The sequence below is a fragment of the Aspergillus viridinutans genome (genome assembly GCF_018404265.1).
Source record: "Aspergillus viridinutans IFM 47045 DNA, scaffold_12, whole genome shotgun sequence".
Lineage (NCBI taxonomy): Eukaryota > Fungi > Ascomycota > Eurotiomycetes > Eurotiales > Aspergillaceae > Aspergillus > Aspergillus viridinutans.
The window spans coordinates 587,922-604,439 of record NW_025091228.1 but is presented as its reverse complement, the minus strand read 5'-3'; the positions used below and the strand labels follow the sequence as shown (position 1 = coordinate 604,439).

Below are 16,518 nucleotides of genomic sequence, written 5' to 3'. Positions count from 1 at the left end.
CTCCCAGTTCTTCCCAATATTTCAAACAAGTGCGAAAAAAACTTCTCAGGCTCTGTTGCCTCAGGTTCTGCCGTAGATTCAGGCTCAACAGCCGTAAGCTTGTTCATCTTCGCAAGGAAATGCCTTACTGCCGCTTGGAAGGTTCATGGGGAATGCAACCAGGCCTCAGGGTAACATAGCTCAACCAGCTCTGAAGTGGCCCTAGTCCATCCTCTGTCGGCTGAGGTAGTTTCCTTGCGGCAGGGGGTCAGGGTAGTGCGTGGTTATATAGTTAAGGTGGGTGTCGAGGTCAGGTAATCTAGTTTAATTTAGAGAGCTTTTATAATACACAGCAATCTAATAGGCAGCTCTGATGACCTTTTCAGGTAGAATGGGTGATGAGACTGATAATTGTTGCAATTATAATGACATTTGGCCGTGGAGGCCGGTAGGGGGTCCCTTGCTGGTGTTGCGATGAGATGAGTAGGTCGTTGGATGAGAGAGGCGTAAAAAAGTTCAAGGGGAAGAAGTTTTAATCTGATGTCTCAGATCTTAGGGACATGCTACCAAATTGTAGTATTATCTGCCCATGCCATGGTATTGCGACTGATTTCTCGATGGTTTTTCCAAGATACGTACACCGGTGAGATAGGTGATACCATACTCAGGTGGTCTCCCCACATAAGGTAGTGTATAGTTTGGAGCATACCTGTTGTCTAGAAACTTCGAATTCTTGCATTCAAGACCTTGGTCAAGATGTGCTATGCTATGATCCTTTGCATTTGTAAATGCCGACTGGTATTAACAAGGTGTACACAGTATAAATGATGTACATGATTCATGCTATGTGCAACCAACTCCTTCATAATATTTCATTACTGAAATAAAACCATAGGTCCAGTCCTTGGTTGACACCCGAATCCTTCTATGATACCCTTGACCGAACAACGCCTCGTAAATCAAAAAGAAAACTCCGCCCCGGTCTAAAATATGTGATAAGAAAGGTGACATGATGCGAAATGCGTACATGATAATGCACGAGAAAACTCATGGAGGCGCCTGTCCTCCTCTTAAGTAGAATCAAATATGTGATATGCCATGCTTTTCGACGTCCAGCGCCAACATTATCCTCATAACTCATAGAGATGATTAGTCACCTAGAGTGAGTCGTTTCCTTTTTTTGCGATTTGTGTACTGATGTTTCGTGATGGGAGATTATCTTCATGGATAAAGGGAGAAATTGATCCGTCATTAGCTGTGGTTTAAACTCGAGCGCGAGCTTGAACAAGACGCAGTCTGCGATCGTCTTCGTCATGATGAGCTGACGTCCGAGAGTTGAAGAGGCCGGAACGTAAGTGATGTACATCGATGCCGGTGTTTCCCGTCGAGGCTCCACGGCCGGCGCTCCGAATGTGGGCTTGTTGGGGGGACTGGAGGGTAGGCATGGCGGTATCCTCGGCAACAACAGCCTGATAATCTGGCAGGTCACTGTCGCATGGTCCCACAGTAGACCTGACCGCGGTCGAATAGCTTGGGACCCGGCTGAGGCTTTCAACTTCAGCGAACTGCGGGTGAAACGGTGTAGCCATTCCAGACGGAATGTGGTCATGGTCGTGATAGCCCTCGTCGGAAGGTCTGCGGGAAAGTTCGGGACTCGCGGGGCTGTGCGAATTGGAGCCAGAAGATGCGCCAAAGTAGTCGACTGAGACTCCCAGACGACGCTGTTCGGCGTCGGTATGGCCATCAGTATCAGACGGCGACGGGTTGCCGAACCTGCTGGCATGCAAGTTGGACAGTCGACTATGTAAGGCAGAAGCAGAGATGTCGGTGGTGGTCAAGGCATTCATCGATGCAAGATTCTCGGCAGACAAATTCCGGCTGAGAGTACCAAACGGAGTTCCCGGTCCGCTGCCCGGTCCCGGCGTCCGGTAGCCGCTAGGGTCGACCTCGCTATATAATTGATCGAACTGATGCTCGCCATACAACGGGGGTGCTTGTTGTGCGAGGTCGTTGACTGCCCGTTGAGCGGATTGTGGTGTCTGGTCGACGAGGTTGTTGTTGTCGTCAATTGCCAGGTTTGGCGATATGAAAATGGAAACGGGGAGGGTAGCCCGTAGCTGTGAACGTCAGCATCCCTTGATACAGATTCCTAGAAATTGGATTACATACCTCGCTAATGTGACCGTCTGGATTCAGTAATTGGACACGGAACTTCAATTTGTGTCTGATTTTGATACCTCGTGTGTCGGTATCTTGCAGACAGCGTGTTAACGTCTTTGGTAGGTCAAGAAAGCGAGAAAATTGGTATCCCTCTGCTGCCTCGTCAATGATCTCCAGAGTGTTTTCCTCATCCAACTCATGTTCATCATTGACAATCGTCCTTGTGTTTTTGTATGTGTTGCGGACAGAGTCGGGGTCTTCAGGATTAAGTGTAAGGTCATGACTTTCGATTAGCTGGGAGACGATCTGTCCGATCTTGAGTCCTTTGAGGAGAGGAATCAGTTTGAAGTCCACCCGTATGCTCGTCCCGAAAATAACGGCCTTGGTCGGGGTGCTGATTGAATACTCGATTTTGTTTGGCCAAATGTTCTCCACGGACTGCACCAACATTAGCAGTTGTAGCCATGAGTTCAATACCGGAGTCAACCCACCATAGCATGAGAGAGTTCAAGTGCACTGGAGTCCAGCGTACGAATAATACGCAGTGGTTTCCTGATAACAATATCCTTGGCATACTTGCGACCGATTTCTGCCTTGAATCTGTAGGTCACGTAGGTATCGCTGAGACCCTCGACACTCTCTGGCATGGAGCCTTCGAGAATCACATGGAATGGGAACTCATAGTTGCCCGCAGCGAGAATCTCAGTCTTGCTTTTGCCCGCGTCTCTGAATGACCAAGACTTTTCATAAAACACCTTTTCCCTCCATGATTTCCTGCCACCGCTGGCCGAGCTTGACGGGAGGTGCCAACTGCAAAGCACGTTCGTCAGCACTTTGTTGCTTGTCACATGAAGAGAAGTACAGCAACTGGCAACCTACCATACTCGAGAGATACCAGTGAGGTTCAGTCTGACGTGCTTGGCGGACAGTGGCTCCGACAAACAGAGCAGAAGCTTTCCACTCAATTGCGCACTGGCTGCCTCTTGCTCTCCTCCTCTAAATACAATATAATCTTCATCCAGCCTATTGCGAAGAGTTAGCCCGATTGTGCGAATGAGATAGGAGACTGCAATGACTTACCGGATATCAAAATATTTGAGGTGACTCGCACCTCCTCCACCGAAGAAGCTGAGAGCCATGACGATGCAACTAACGGCTGCGAATATGCAGCTGCCAGAAGATCGGACGAAAATGTAGTAAAATCGCTAGGACGCGATATGCAGCGTTTGAAGGAAACACTCGCAGATAAAATAGAACCGTATTCCAAAGAAGGGAGATAAGAAAAAAATATAGTCTAGAGGGGAAAGAAATAATGACACAGAGATATGGCGCAAGAGATAGAGTGTGCCAATGATCGACTGGTTGGTCACTGACCAGATTATTTTGCAGGGCGACAAACGGGTCCCACCTACGGATTATTGCTTGGTCGTGAGGTGGGGGCAGAGAACAGCCGTTTCCGTCACCGTCTGGCCGGTAGAGGAACTTTTAGGAGTTCCTTTTGGGAACTGGGAAAATTGGACGGGAAGAGTGGCGAAGCGGGTCCTTTTCCCTTTGTAAAGTACTCCGTTAGGAGAACCGGAGATGATGCGATAGTTCAACTCGGCTGGTCTGACTAATCTGATGACGAACAATAGAGCTAGCTATTGATAGATGAGACAAGAGAGATGAAATGATGCCTAGATGCGATAAGAGATGCAATAGTCAATGGATAAATCCTAAGTGACAGGGTTAAAGGGTTTAAAGGAAGGAGATGAAGGAGGATGAGAATCCATCTGGACAGATTGAAAGGGAGAGAATTGCAGAATCAGCTGACAACAATAGAATCAAAAGAAAACAATGAAGCTACTATGACATTCAATGCTGATGATGATGACGGAAAACAGTAAGATGGGATATGTTACGTCAGAAACATACCAGATTCACCACCGAATCAAGAATCCTATCAGTCCAAGGGTGTTGGTGCTCGGTAAAGTTGCTGGAATTGAAATATGAGAGAAGTGAGTAATAGTAGGGCAGGAGTGGGAAGACATGGAAATCTGTTTGTATTTATTCCATCGAAGTCGATGATCGGGATGATAGATTGCGCAGGAATAACGATTTTATGATTTTAATTCTCAATTATTATTTTAAAAATGAAAAAGCGATAATACTTGATTTAATTATTGTTCTTAGGTGAAGAATAACACCATGGATCGCCAGGTTTACCTCCAAAGGGCTTAGGCTACTCGGGTGGTCCGGTTATCGGGTGGCATAATCACAGGATGGAGCTTGATAGGTGGCATATGCAGTGATTGATTGGTGTCTGATGATTTTCTAGAATCTCCTTCTGCTGATTATCCGCGTCTTCACAAGGTACGAAGTGATCACTCAATACTCGAGTTGATTCTGTCGTACTGACAAATGTCGAGGGATATAACCTCGGGATCGACCTTGTGCATGATAGCCGCAAGATATTGTACGACTACCTGTGATCCAAGCAATGCTTACTGCTATTGCTCATTGTGTCTTGTATGTCAACATGTGCTAATGTGCTGGCATGATCCCTCTGATGATACCCACAGACTGCAGGTTACACCGCATATCTTTATTTCAGCTACTATGCCTGAGATTCACGCTTTCAACTCTTATAATCCTTATGCTGATGATATGATATTTTATTTGTATTTTCCCATGTGCCGCTCGTGTCGAATGTAGGGTAAATGATTTTCTACGCAATTCAGAGCGGGGGTTTCGCAGGTCTACTACTGCCTATAGCATTCTGCGGCTGTCATGTATTGGTTTAAAAACTGACATCTCTCACGAACACTGTGGAAAGGAGACTTCCAACCTAACATAAGTTTAAAAGAAAGTAAGGTGGCAATAGCAACCCAGAGCAACAGCTCAAGCCACGAGCTTTGCTAGCCAGCCAGAATCGGAGAAAGTGGAGCGAGAATGCGTACATCACACATTTGGCATTAGTTTCCGAGGAATACTCCACCAAGGATCTACCACCTTGTGAGTCAAGATATGTGTCTATAGGTTCTTCTGGTACAGTTTTGAATTCTTATATCAGCATCAAAAACAGCGGCGTCGAAGAATATTCGAAATTTCGGATATATAAACACAGATACAACAGTACAACAGTTGGCAACCAACAATGATGTCATTTCTACGGTCCTTCGTATCGGCTGTCGCCAAGCTATTAAGCTTTCTTCAGGGATATCGTAAACTAGTTTCCCTGCGTTCGGTAATACTCGCAATAGATCGTTGATAATATTGGCGCGACTTCCGCCATATGATGTTGGACTTTGACTACGGCCTGCATGTGCTTGAGCCCCCAGGCACCTGCATAGATGCTGCATACATCTCGAACCGAAGCTCTCTTGTCTGCAGCAGCCACGTAGCCAGCCACGGCGTTCCAGGATCGTGACTATCACATGAAATAGAACTTACATCAAACGATTGCCAGTAAGCTCCTATAACGCAGCTTTGCGTAAACATGAACCAGCTTCATAGCAATCGGCCTGGATGACATGTGATCGGGGAAAATCGCACGTTCTCCGATAGTATCTATCATTAGTAGTCCAGTATCCACGGCAATCAAAGGTCGGGCGGGACCCATCCATAACTCGGGCCTGGACAACCCGTCATGATCGCCATCGACCAAAACAGGCAAACCCATAGGCGGAATTTCCGCCAAATTCGATATCTTCCAATCCGATGGTCTTACACAGTACAAGGACTCGTTCCGTCACCTGCACTCCTTCGTAACGGTGACACTGGTCAGGAACAAAGGAAAACTCAGACAGCACCTAGATCTCCATCGATGCCCGTCCAGAAAAATGAGAGTCTTGAGTCTTGACGCAAGCAATGACCTCAATTATCCCACGGCTTGACGTTATCTAGCCGGTTTATTTTCTTTGTCTTTTTCGCATGCTAACAGTCCAGACCCACCTATCCGCGGGTCCTCAAATCCTTCCGGAAAAGAAAATTTCGTGTCAGTCTATCTATCACTCTATCTAGAGTAGTCTAGTCTAGCTGCTAGGAAAAGCTTTCAAGTTCGAGACTTGAGAGTTGAGATAAAGCTCCTACCTCTGGACACGATTCGGTGAGCCTATACTGTGATCGACCGGGAGGGTCCTCGACTAATTAGGCCACCAAAACTCAACCCTATGGATGGATGGTACCTACGGAGTATTCATTAGCCTACAGCCATCAGAGCTTTTTCATAGCTCTGTAGCAGTAAACCCATTTAACCTCGGACATCTCCACGTGCCGTCACCTCAAGCGATGCAAGGAAGGATGCGCTGTATTTCAAAACATCAAGAGCATCTTATTGGGGTATCAAAGATGACATTATTTAAAAATTCTTCTTAGGACGAGACACGGAGCACGGTACACCGAGAAGAGAGACATGGACTCGGCATGCCGAATCCAACCCGGTTAAACGGAATCAAGGAACTCGACCAGAATCCTCGGACTCCACTGACAACGCATTCCTTTTTTTATTTTCCGAGAGAAAGCAAAACCCGCTTCTAGCTTGTCTTCCTCGTAACCCTTATCATAGCCCAGGATTCAGGAATCACCGCTGGCATAGACTTTTGGATCCAGAACGCGAGCACGGACTCGATCGACATCCACTCTACGGAGGTACTAACTAGACTTAGCCAGAATATCTAAGAGGCTAAGACAGAGCTCATCCTTCTGCACTTAACCTTGCAAGTCATAGTGAGCACTGAGAAATTCTGTTATCTAGTAGCTCGCCATATTTCCCCTATCATTCATCATCCTACGAAACGGCGGACTTTTCCGTCAGATCCACAGGGATTGGAAGTTGGAACTTGATCCTACGGGAGACTAAGGACGGGTATCCAGCCTGGCAGGCTGGCAGCCTTCTTCGCACCTGATATCTATCTACGGTATCCACCAAATCCATCTAAAATACACCGGCGTCTAAAGAGGGATAATGATTCTTGCGGACTTTTCTCGCCTAGCAGTAGGTAGACTAAGGTATCATACAACGAAATTTGACATGCGAACCAATGACAAGGTTCTCAAGTTGCACATGGCCAGACCGTCTTCCGCCTCTGAATATTATATCTGCACCCTGTCCAAGAACTCAAATTCCTTTATCGGAAAATTCTTCTCACCACTCACATCTCATAGTCCCACAGTAGATACGGAGTAGATCATTCCTTACTCCCCGACAGCTCCCTACCTCTTACTTGCGCCAATGATATGCAGTACTAATAATGCAAAGATTATTTAACTACGTAGTGGCCTCTCACGGGGTATGTCTGATACGCTACATGAGCATGTCTGCATGGAACGAGAACAGCTGAGAACCTGAGACGACTTCCCTATCAGCCGCCAGTAGCGAGACTTGCAGTACAGACTGCTGAGCGCAGCGCAAGGCTGATTCCATATCCGTAGATGGCTAGTCCATATTCATTGCCTGATTTTGCTTTCGATGATTATCTTTTGACCTTTGCGACTATACTTCGGTAAAAACCTCGAGGCTGGAATTCGAACAAGGACATCATTCTGGGCTGTATATCCGTGCGCGACACCAGGCTTGTCACGGGCTTGCTGCAACGCGAGATGTGGTAGATATGTATTCTGGCTTGCATACAAGCAGGAATAATTCATCGTGTGGACGAGTGCAGTTATCAGCTGAGAATCCTCGGACCTCTGATTGACTCTGTGCCAGCAAATATTATCAAGCAAAGGATCTGATCCGCATGATAGATAACTGCAGCTATGATACAGGAGTGCATCAGGCCAGAAGCGCTAATGTCGGATGAGGCACAGCATTGCCAAATTCATTATTGACTATTGCCTGGATCACCAAGCCAAAGTATTAGATAATAAGATCTTCAGATATAAACTCGCCTCAATCAACAGGCACAGTGATGAGCAACGCTGAAACATCGAGCACGGCAACCCTTATACACAGAGTCAGACACAAACCAGCCCATATACACAGCCCTTCCGAGAAACACGCTGAAATGCATCAATCCATCCAACAGCATGTGAAAACACCATGTCATTAATGCCAACCAATCTTGAACCCGCAAGACCACGGCACCCTCGACACTGTACTCTCCGCGACAGCCGCTCAAAAAATCCATCCTAACAACAACCACAGCGCAATCCCCGCGCCAATCACGATCCCCGCGACTTTCATAATCGCAACGGTATCCCCCTGTTTCGCCATGCGGGTCAAGCGGCTCGCGCTGCCTTTGAGGTTCGTCGATAGAGAGGAGAAGACCTGGCTCTGTTGGCGCCGTTAGTCCCACTACCGATTATAAGGAGTTAAAAGCAGGTCAGAACGAACAGAATGATCCAGCGTTTCGTGGTCCCGGGCATTATCGTAGATATCGATGGTGACGGACTTCAGGGCCGAGACTTTGCTAGATAGGGAGTTGAGGAGGGCATTGTTTTGTCTACATGAGCCGGTCTGTTAGCTGGTTCCTAGTTGCACATGCAAGTCCGAGGCTCTGCATCTTGATAAAAGGCGATTAGCAAGCATAAGGGGAAGGGCATCGTACTGTTCACGTTCGTAAGCGTCTCCCATTTTGTTGGTCGGGTGATGGACGTTGGCTGTTCTTCTGACGTGCAAATTCGATGGCCGCGGTTTCTTAAGTGGATGATGAGATAACCGTAACCAGGCCCGAGTATGATGAGTGTGAGAGATGATATAGCAAGAGAAGTTGATATGAACACCAGAATTCCCCCAGAGGCAACCCCATGGCAATGACGTGGAGACACGGAGAGGCTATGGTCACGTGATGCACAATAGGCAGTCMTATAGAGTTCGCCTGGTTATTTACATGCAAAATGTCCTACGGCTTGTCCTACGTTCGCTTTGTAAAATGTGCTATAGTACAGTCTGATCTACAAGCTTGATACGTTCATCATTCAGCTCTGCAGACACAGGTTGCGAGAAAGTCGGCTGGAGTCCATCCGTTGCAATTCAACGTACAAAGTTGTATAACAAGACAGGCAAGAAGTTGAAAGTGAACCCAGATCGAGACACGGAAAACCCCAATCGCTATGCTAATATATCAAATCAATGTGTGCAAGAGTGCGAGGCACTTAGATACCAGAGCACAGAACATGACAATAAGGCACTTCAAGTGCGATGCCGCCAGGGTGTCAGAGATGAAACGCGCCATAGAAAGGAAACCAGACGACGGGTAATGGAATCCCTGAGGACAGGTCAATAGTAGGTAACAACTGTCACTCTCCCGGGTCAAATAAGGAGATCCTGCGCTCTTCGCGCAGCAGAAAAGACAGGCAGGGACAAATTGATGGAAGGAGACCAAGACAAAAGGGAAAGGTGAAGGCTTCAGTATACAAGTCTAAGAAGGATCAAAGTCGACAAAAGCAGGGGTATTCGTGCGCTGCAGAAGAACAAACAGTAGTAAAAGTCGCAATACTTCTGTTCCTTGTTCACCACATATCGTCATCGTCGTCATCCAGCTGGACGTCATCGCCAAACGTTGAATGCCCATATTGATGATGCCCAGGACCATATACATTCCCGTTTTCATACTTACTACCCCTTGAATGTGGCCGGTAATTATCGCGCTGGTCGTCCCCGTACTCGTACATCTGAGGATCATCGTAGGAAGTATCGCTGTACTGTTCCTGCTGAGTCTTTAATTTTCTGGGTTAGAACAAATTCACCCAACACCACATGCAAATCCCAAAGTCTACTTACTTCTTGATATCTCTGGTACTGTGAATACTCGTCGTTCTGATCCCTTGAAGGTTGCTGTTTTTGCGATGCTGACGACGCCATCATCATGTGAGGATGCATCTGCTGAACCTTGGCCAAGTAAGAGTACATAAAGTTGCTGAGTAGGACCTGAGAATAGAGCGCTCGCCGAGGATTGGCCAATTTGATATGAGCCATGCGGTAGATGGCTCGCTCTTCGAGGATCGAGAATCGTGCCCACGGATAATCGACATCCGGCCGTAGCTCGCGCACGGGCGGGTCAGGGGACAATGTCCGCGACGAGCTCTTCTTGTGATGACCATCTCCACTGTTCTTCTTCCTTCCGCCGCCGAAAATCGATGAAAACAGGCCGGATTCCTTGTCCTTCTTGGACTCCCCCGATGTGCGCCGGACGTGGTCTTTCCGACGCTCCTCCTCCAGTTTAGGGTCGAGCCGATCCACGGTGATACTTTCGCGCCCGCGCGGACTGATATCGTTGGATGAGGCAAGGTGCGCAGGTTCGTGGACCTTATCTACCGACTTCGATTTGCTTTTCTTCGAATCGCTGTCTTTGTCTTTTTTCTTTTCCTTGTCCTTATCCTTCTCTTTCTCCTCCGAGCCCAGCAACCAGTGCCAACTCGACTTGCGACCACCCTCCGAGTCTTTCTTGTCTTTAGACTTTTTGGGTTCTGGCTTTCGGTCTTCCGATATTGTAGGAATGAAGGAGAGGTTGTCCGTTCGTGTTGTATTTCCCGGGAGTGGTTGTGGGTTATTCGCAAAGTCATTGAGAGTTTTCGAGCTCTCCTTCCCCGACTGCCGCGCGGCTCCGGATCGTTTGGTTGTATTCGAATCTCGAAGGGATGAGTCTTTTGAAGGCAGCGTCGGCGGCGCATCTTGCGATGCCTCCCGCCCCGAACTGTAACTGTGGTGGTACGTGGGTGTCGTGGGAGTTGTCGGAGACTCAACCGGGGGCGTCTCGACAATTTCCGGCACCCTTTGTTCCGTGGGTGGGATATGCAAGGTTGAGCGGCCATTGGAGCTGATGCGAGAGTGCCACTGATGGCGTGTCTGGGGAGACGCATTCGCCCTGTCTCCAGGATTCGTTTCCGACCAGCCGTTCGCCCCGCCATGCTCAAACTGTGTAGAAGAGTTGACAGCGGTCTGGGGCGTGTACTGCTGCTCAACCTGCGCGCGCCTTGTGCTAGGCGTTGGATCGGTGGCCACTCGCGTGAGACCTGGGGAGGGGTCGTCCGCAGATGAAGTAGTGATTGAAGGGACTCCGTCGATAGTGTCGGATGCTTTACCAGTCCGCTTTGAGTAGGGAACCTTTTCGCCTTTCCTCAAACTACCGGCTTTCCTGTACTGGGTTCGCGTAGAGCGGCGGAGACTGTGCCCTGGGGGTGCGGGAGGGAGGATTGGGACATCCTCCTCCGGGGATATTGTGAGTTTCTGAACTCCGTCCAAAAAGGACGCCGCGCTCGGGGTTTGCTGCTTGGGGTCGTCGACTAACGATTCAAGTTGAAGCAGATTCGGGCTCAGAGACTTCTTTTTCGACTGCGATCGTTTGCGCTCGAGACGCTCCGCCCCATCCGTGTAACCCTGGGATGTGTCAATCTGTCTGGACAACATGGACTTCTTCCGGCGAAGCGACCCGCCCGCTCCCTCATGTTCGAAGCCCGATGGGGAGAATTCACCCGATTTTCGTCTGATCTGTTCCGCCTTACTTTCGAGGAAGGATTTGAACTCCTTGGGAGCCAGCTCCGGATGCAACCGAGCTGGAACCCAGAATAAACGAGATGCGTCATTTTCGTCGGCGGAAGGAGATGGAGCTATTGACGGTACGGAGAAACTTGGAAGGTCGGGATCTCCTGTTGCTGTCACGTCCATGGACATCCGCCGGATAGCAGCTAGATTACTGAGTTCCTGGGCCACGGCAGCGGGATCAGATTCGTAGTCGATATCGTTTAGAGGGAAGGAGGTGGTAGCCGTGTCCGTCGAACCGGGAGATGTCGAGCTGCTGGTGTCCCGATCGAAGGACTTGGAAGGAACCACTGGCGGCCGTGAGTGTCCATTCGTCTGGCGATTATCCACGGCGTTCGAGTGATTTTGTACTTGCAGCGACTGCGGTGAGGCGGGGTCTTCGGATCCGGCGAGGTTGGGAGGGATTATGGAGATTGATTCGCTGAGTGGGGAAGTGAGAAAGCTGAGACGTTTGGACTCCCGTCTGTCGTAATCGTCTTCGTACATATGCCCAATGGCTTCCGTGACATGATGACTCGGGTCGCTAATAGATAACTGAGGCACATGGCCTCTCCGCGTCCCGTATCCTCCGCCAGCCTCAGAGGGGCTCGGTGAAGCCTAAGTGATCAAACGAACATACCAGTCAGAGAGTTTTCTTTTTTCCCCAATAAAGTCTTAATCAAGTAGAATGCGGACAGTCCACTGGAAGAGGGCTCCACGGTTTGGAGGTTGGGGAAAGGCTGGGTCCGACCAAGGGGAAGGGGAAAGCAAAAAAAGCAAGTTCGAACAGGTAAGAGGGATTAATGGAATGACTTTTAGAGCAAACACACCTGCATGAGAGCCAAATAATTCGGGAGCCCTCGTAAAAGCGTCTTCCCGAATTTTGCTGAGGACAGAAGGGTCGACGGGAAAGTCGATTGTGGAGAGGGAGGTCAAACAGGAATGTATATAGCACCTAGGCCGGGAGAGAGTGAAGGATGATCATGGAAGCGGGGAAGAAACACTGGCAGCAACGGCAATAGTGTTCGACGGGGAAAAACATCCACCAGGGAGCAAGGAACGAAGACAATAAGGGAAAGGCTGACGGCTAGGCATCCGGCGACAACAACGTCCAGCAAGTAGGAGTAAGAACTTTCAGTAAGGAGGAAGAGTGATGAGAATTAGCTGTAGGTGGAGAGCATAATAATCAGCGGAATAATTAAGGAATATGAGCAGAAGGTAAGTAAGTAAGTAAGAAAGAAGCAGCTAAACTTCCTTTGTATTTAGTAGTGTCTTTTCAAGACATCCCTACTGCTCCATAACAAGCGTTGGGTTAGGAAGTTTAGGCTACCCTTGGTCTTTGGGGGGTTTGAGTTCTTGGGTATTATTCTTATCAGGCGATAAACAGGTACCACAAAGTAAGGTACCCTGGACAATTGTGTTTCCGCTTTTATTCAGTTCAATTGGCTACCTTATTTCTTGAATAATGGCCTCAAAGACAATTAATGACATACTGAGCAAATGACCATCTACTTCTAACAAATTCCAGAATATCTAAACTAGTCTAAGACATGGAGTGCATCCACATACCTCCGTACTGACGGTAACTCGTGTGCCTCAGGTTATGTTTCAACCTCGATCACATCGCCTGCCTACGAGTAGTTCCTCCTCACTCAAACTCCATACAGCAAAATTCGCCAATTTCAATTCAAATTCATACCGTCTCGAACCCGTTGCTAATAATGTAGGCTGTATTCATAGATCGTTCCACTCTGTATCGGTCATCGGTTTAGCTCCACTCGTGGCCCAACTCAAGTCTGGGCCGCCGCTCTATGGACGATCCGATCTGGTCACAACTACATACTGACCCTGTATGAACTATGGACAGATGACGATCATCGAGCCAGAGTGACTATGACTCCTGAGTCCTGGACTATGAGTGGACTACTGGTCTCTATCAGCCTCAAATCACAGTCCTCGGTTAGCGATTTTATGAGCTCCTTACCGCCCGTGGCTGTTCCTTAACGGTTCTCCAGATAAAGGATTGTGGGTTATGGAGTGCATAACGGCAGCGCTGATCATTCACTAAGCAAATCTCCAGTCATCCATACCTCGGGCCAAGCAGGACTCGAAGCAGAAATGCATCAAGTGGGATTGAAACTGACTACTGGCATAATATGGGTGACCTCACCCGCAGTAGACGTGACTTTTGGTGCTCATGCGCGGCTCCACCGAACGGCTTTCCTCGTGCTGGCGTCCCCCATATCTAGTGCATACAGAACTTTATTTCAGCTGACTGGTCATTCAATATAGGCACTCATTTGCATAGAGACAAAAATTGTGACCCAATGGCGTGTCCGGGCTTTCTTTTCAAGGGTTCCTCCTACGATGATTACAGTAGATATCTTGTTGTTGTTGTTATTCTCTCGTAGTCCTCTTACTTTGTGTGGTTAATGGTCATCATAGCAGGTCTCGTGCCTATCGTCGGTCACCATACCACGCCTCAACATCCAAACCTACGAGTACTCTTGGCACCAGATCACGATCGCGCTCTATTGTCGAAATCGTATAAATTGACCAACGTCTGTCAAACACTCTAGGTCCATTAGAAGCTTGACCTGAAACATACCTCTCATCAAACTCTAATGGAATGTGCATGCATCAATCGGTATGCAGATTATGTCATGGCCGAAGTAAAGGCTATGATTACACTGCTTGTCGCAGGGGATTTGCTGGATCTGCTGGATCTGCTGAATACCAGTGATATTCCATAAAAGATGTCCGTGGTGCTTAAGGGATAAAGCATTCAGAAACCTCCCTGGATGCCATTGAATACTATGCAGGCCTGTGACGCCATACAACAACTAATAACAAATGAGTGAAAAGCACAAGCATGCAATCATTCTCTAAGATCAGACCCGGCGGCAAAAGAAACAATCCTAGGTAGTCCTAAAAGCAGTGTCGATCGCAGGACGGAAGAGTCTGAAAAAGAAGGGTGAAAGACAAGGATATAGAGAAAGAGGCCGTCGCTGAATCCTGATACAAGAAATTGCTTCTTTCCATTCGCGACCCGTTCAATGATAAATTGGATACACCTAACGGACAAGAACTCCAGCGCTTACATCATGAAAGGAGCTAAAGAGACCTTCAAGACGGAATTGTGATATAATTCAAGATGTGTCCGTGGCATCTTGGTTCAGAGAGTTGATGATCAGTTCGTTAATGTCATTCTGCACCAAGCAGTAAAGGGGCCGTGACTGGAAACTCAAGCTGCATCGACATAATTGCTAATCCTTGTGTCAGTACGGACGTCTACCTAGGGCCGCCGAAAAGGATGTTCTCACCTGGGAAAGATGCCGACCCGGTCGCCAATGCGGCCTGTCCACCAATCTTCCGCCTTGTCCGTGCGCTTCAATATCGTTATGATGTCTCCCTTCTTGAAGCCCAAGTCTCCTTCCTGGTCAGCATCAAATGTGTACAATGCGACGGCCTGATCTGCCCGCAGAGGAGCACTTTGCCCTGTGCGCTGCCCGAAGACAGGTTTGGGCGCCGTTGGCCGGCTGGGCTTGCGGTCGGAGTAGACGTAATCTTCCTCAAATGGAGCGGTGTTGCTTCGACTGCGGCCACCGTATCTGCCGAAAGTATCGGCTTGACCGATAGTAGAGGAACGGCCCAAACCTCCGGCGGGCCGATCGTAAACGTCGTCTGCCCACGTATTCGCGCGCCGAGGTTGGTCGCGGTACTCGTAGTCATCGTTACCGTTAAGACCGGTGCGGTCACGACGTGCCCCCTCACCGTATGCCTCGCCCCTTCGGCCTTCCCAGACAACGTCGTCATGCCTGTCATCATAGACTGGAATATCATTGTACATGGTGTCTCCGTTTCTGCCATTTCCGTGGAATGCGCGGGAGTTCAGCACTCGGAGAAGAGGGTCCGCAGCGGGGGGAGGTCGTATAGTACCGCTAAGGAGTTGACGTGCTGAGACTCGACTGTTATACATCTTCTCGTTGGCGTCCTTCCGTTCGACCAGCATGCTTCCTTCCAAGCTGACACCGGCAAATAGACCTTTCGTTTTCGAGTAGGAGAACACCGCTGCGACACCCTTTGTGCTTGCTGCGCCCGCAGCCTCCGCATTTCTTCCCACCGGCCCTGCGGCGATTGACACGTTTCCACCCAAAGTCAAGGTCCCAACCTGCGAGAATGTCCGCACTGCTGCTGCATCATTCAAAATGAATACAAAATCAGTCAATTCAAATCCAATTTGGCCTCCGAACCCAGCACCGGCGGTCGCAATAGCCGAAGGTGCCGACCATGTGCCATCGGCCAAACGAGCGACGACAATCCCTGAGCCAAACCGAGCAGAACCGAGAAAGCCAGCTTTCAGGACAGTAAGAATAGCGAGACCCTATTGACCGAGCGATTAGCTAGGCGAAAGCGCATTTAAGATAAGACTTGCTTCCCTAACTTACCTTGGCACCAGCGAGTATCTCAGGAGGAATAATCTTATCAGGACCGAAGGCTTGTCTCGGATCGATAAAAGATGCAAGAATCTTGCCCGCCTTCTTGCATTCGCCTGTTGAGAAAGAACAATGATCAGCCAGGGACTCACCTACTGCGGAAACCCAACTGCGGGGAATTGAGACGTAAGCAATGTTGATACGTACTTGATAACGACGACGGCAGTGGGTTGTGTATTCCGAGAGGCATTTTGGCTACGCTCGTCGGATCGTAGGAGCACTGAGTTGCAGGAGAGTAAAGGTCGGTAGTGATACGAAAAAAAGATGTGATCGCAGAATGCTGCGCAATGGGAAGTTCGTTCGCCTTGATGGGTCGCCCAGATGTGGAACAGATGACGGCTGATCCAGCTAGCACAACCTTCCCCGAAGCACCTGTTCAGGTACCCAAATAATTGAATAACAAGTTGAGTGGGTTAACTTCAGCAGCCAGTAAAATAAAAG

At 48.7% G+C, this 16,518-nt stretch overlaps 4 protein-coding genes across 4 annotated transcripts; all 4 read right to left on the bottom strand.

The window, feature by feature from the left end:
• Positions 1-1,241: 1,241 nt before the first annotated feature.
• Positions 1,242-3,278, bottom strand: Aspvir_002620 (arrestin family protein; the record flags this gene model as incomplete). The annotated part of the gene is made up of 5 exons (XM_043274218.1): positions 1,242-2,096; positions 2,149-2,577; positions 2,631-2,949; positions 3,019-3,162; positions 3,220-3,278. 5 exons carry the CDS (start codon positions 3,276-3,278, stop codon positions 1,242-1,244), a joined length of 1,806 nt encoding a protein of 601 aa, XP_043130153.1.
• A 4,958-nt stretch (positions 3,279-8,236) lies between these two features.
• Positions 8,237-8,695, bottom strand: Aspvir_002619 (SNARE domain- containing protein; the record flags this gene model as incomplete). The annotated part of the gene is made up of 3 exons (XM_043274217.1): positions 8,237-8,395; positions 8,456-8,564; positions 8,670-8,695. 3 exons carry the CDS (start codon positions 8,693-8,695, stop codon positions 8,237-8,239), a joined length of 294 nt encoding a protein of 97 aa, XP_043130152.1.
• Positions 8,696-9,573: 878 nt separating this feature from the next.
• Aspvir_002618 (putative telomere silencing protein Zds1) lies at positions 9,574-12,088 on the bottom strand (the record flags this gene model as incomplete). The annotated part of the gene is made up of 2 exons (XM_043274216.1): positions 9,574-9,780; positions 9,845-12,088. The coding sequence occupies 2 exons, from the start codon at positions 12,086-12,088 to the stop codon at positions 9,574-9,576; spliced, it is 2,451 nt and encodes an 816-aa protein (XP_043130151.1).
• A 2,737-nt stretch (positions 12,089-14,825) lies between these two features.
• On the bottom strand, positions 14,826-16,267 carry Aspvir_002617 (SYLF and SH3 domain-containing protein; the record flags this gene model as incomplete). The annotated part of the gene is made up of 4 exons (XM_043274215.1): positions 14,826-14,847; positions 14,905-15,965; positions 16,030-16,133; positions 16,225-16,267. 4 exons carry the CDS (start codon positions 16,265-16,267, stop codon positions 14,826-14,828), a joined length of 1,230 nt encoding a protein of 409 aa, XP_043130150.1.
• Positions 16,268-16,518: the final 251 nt, after the last annotated feature.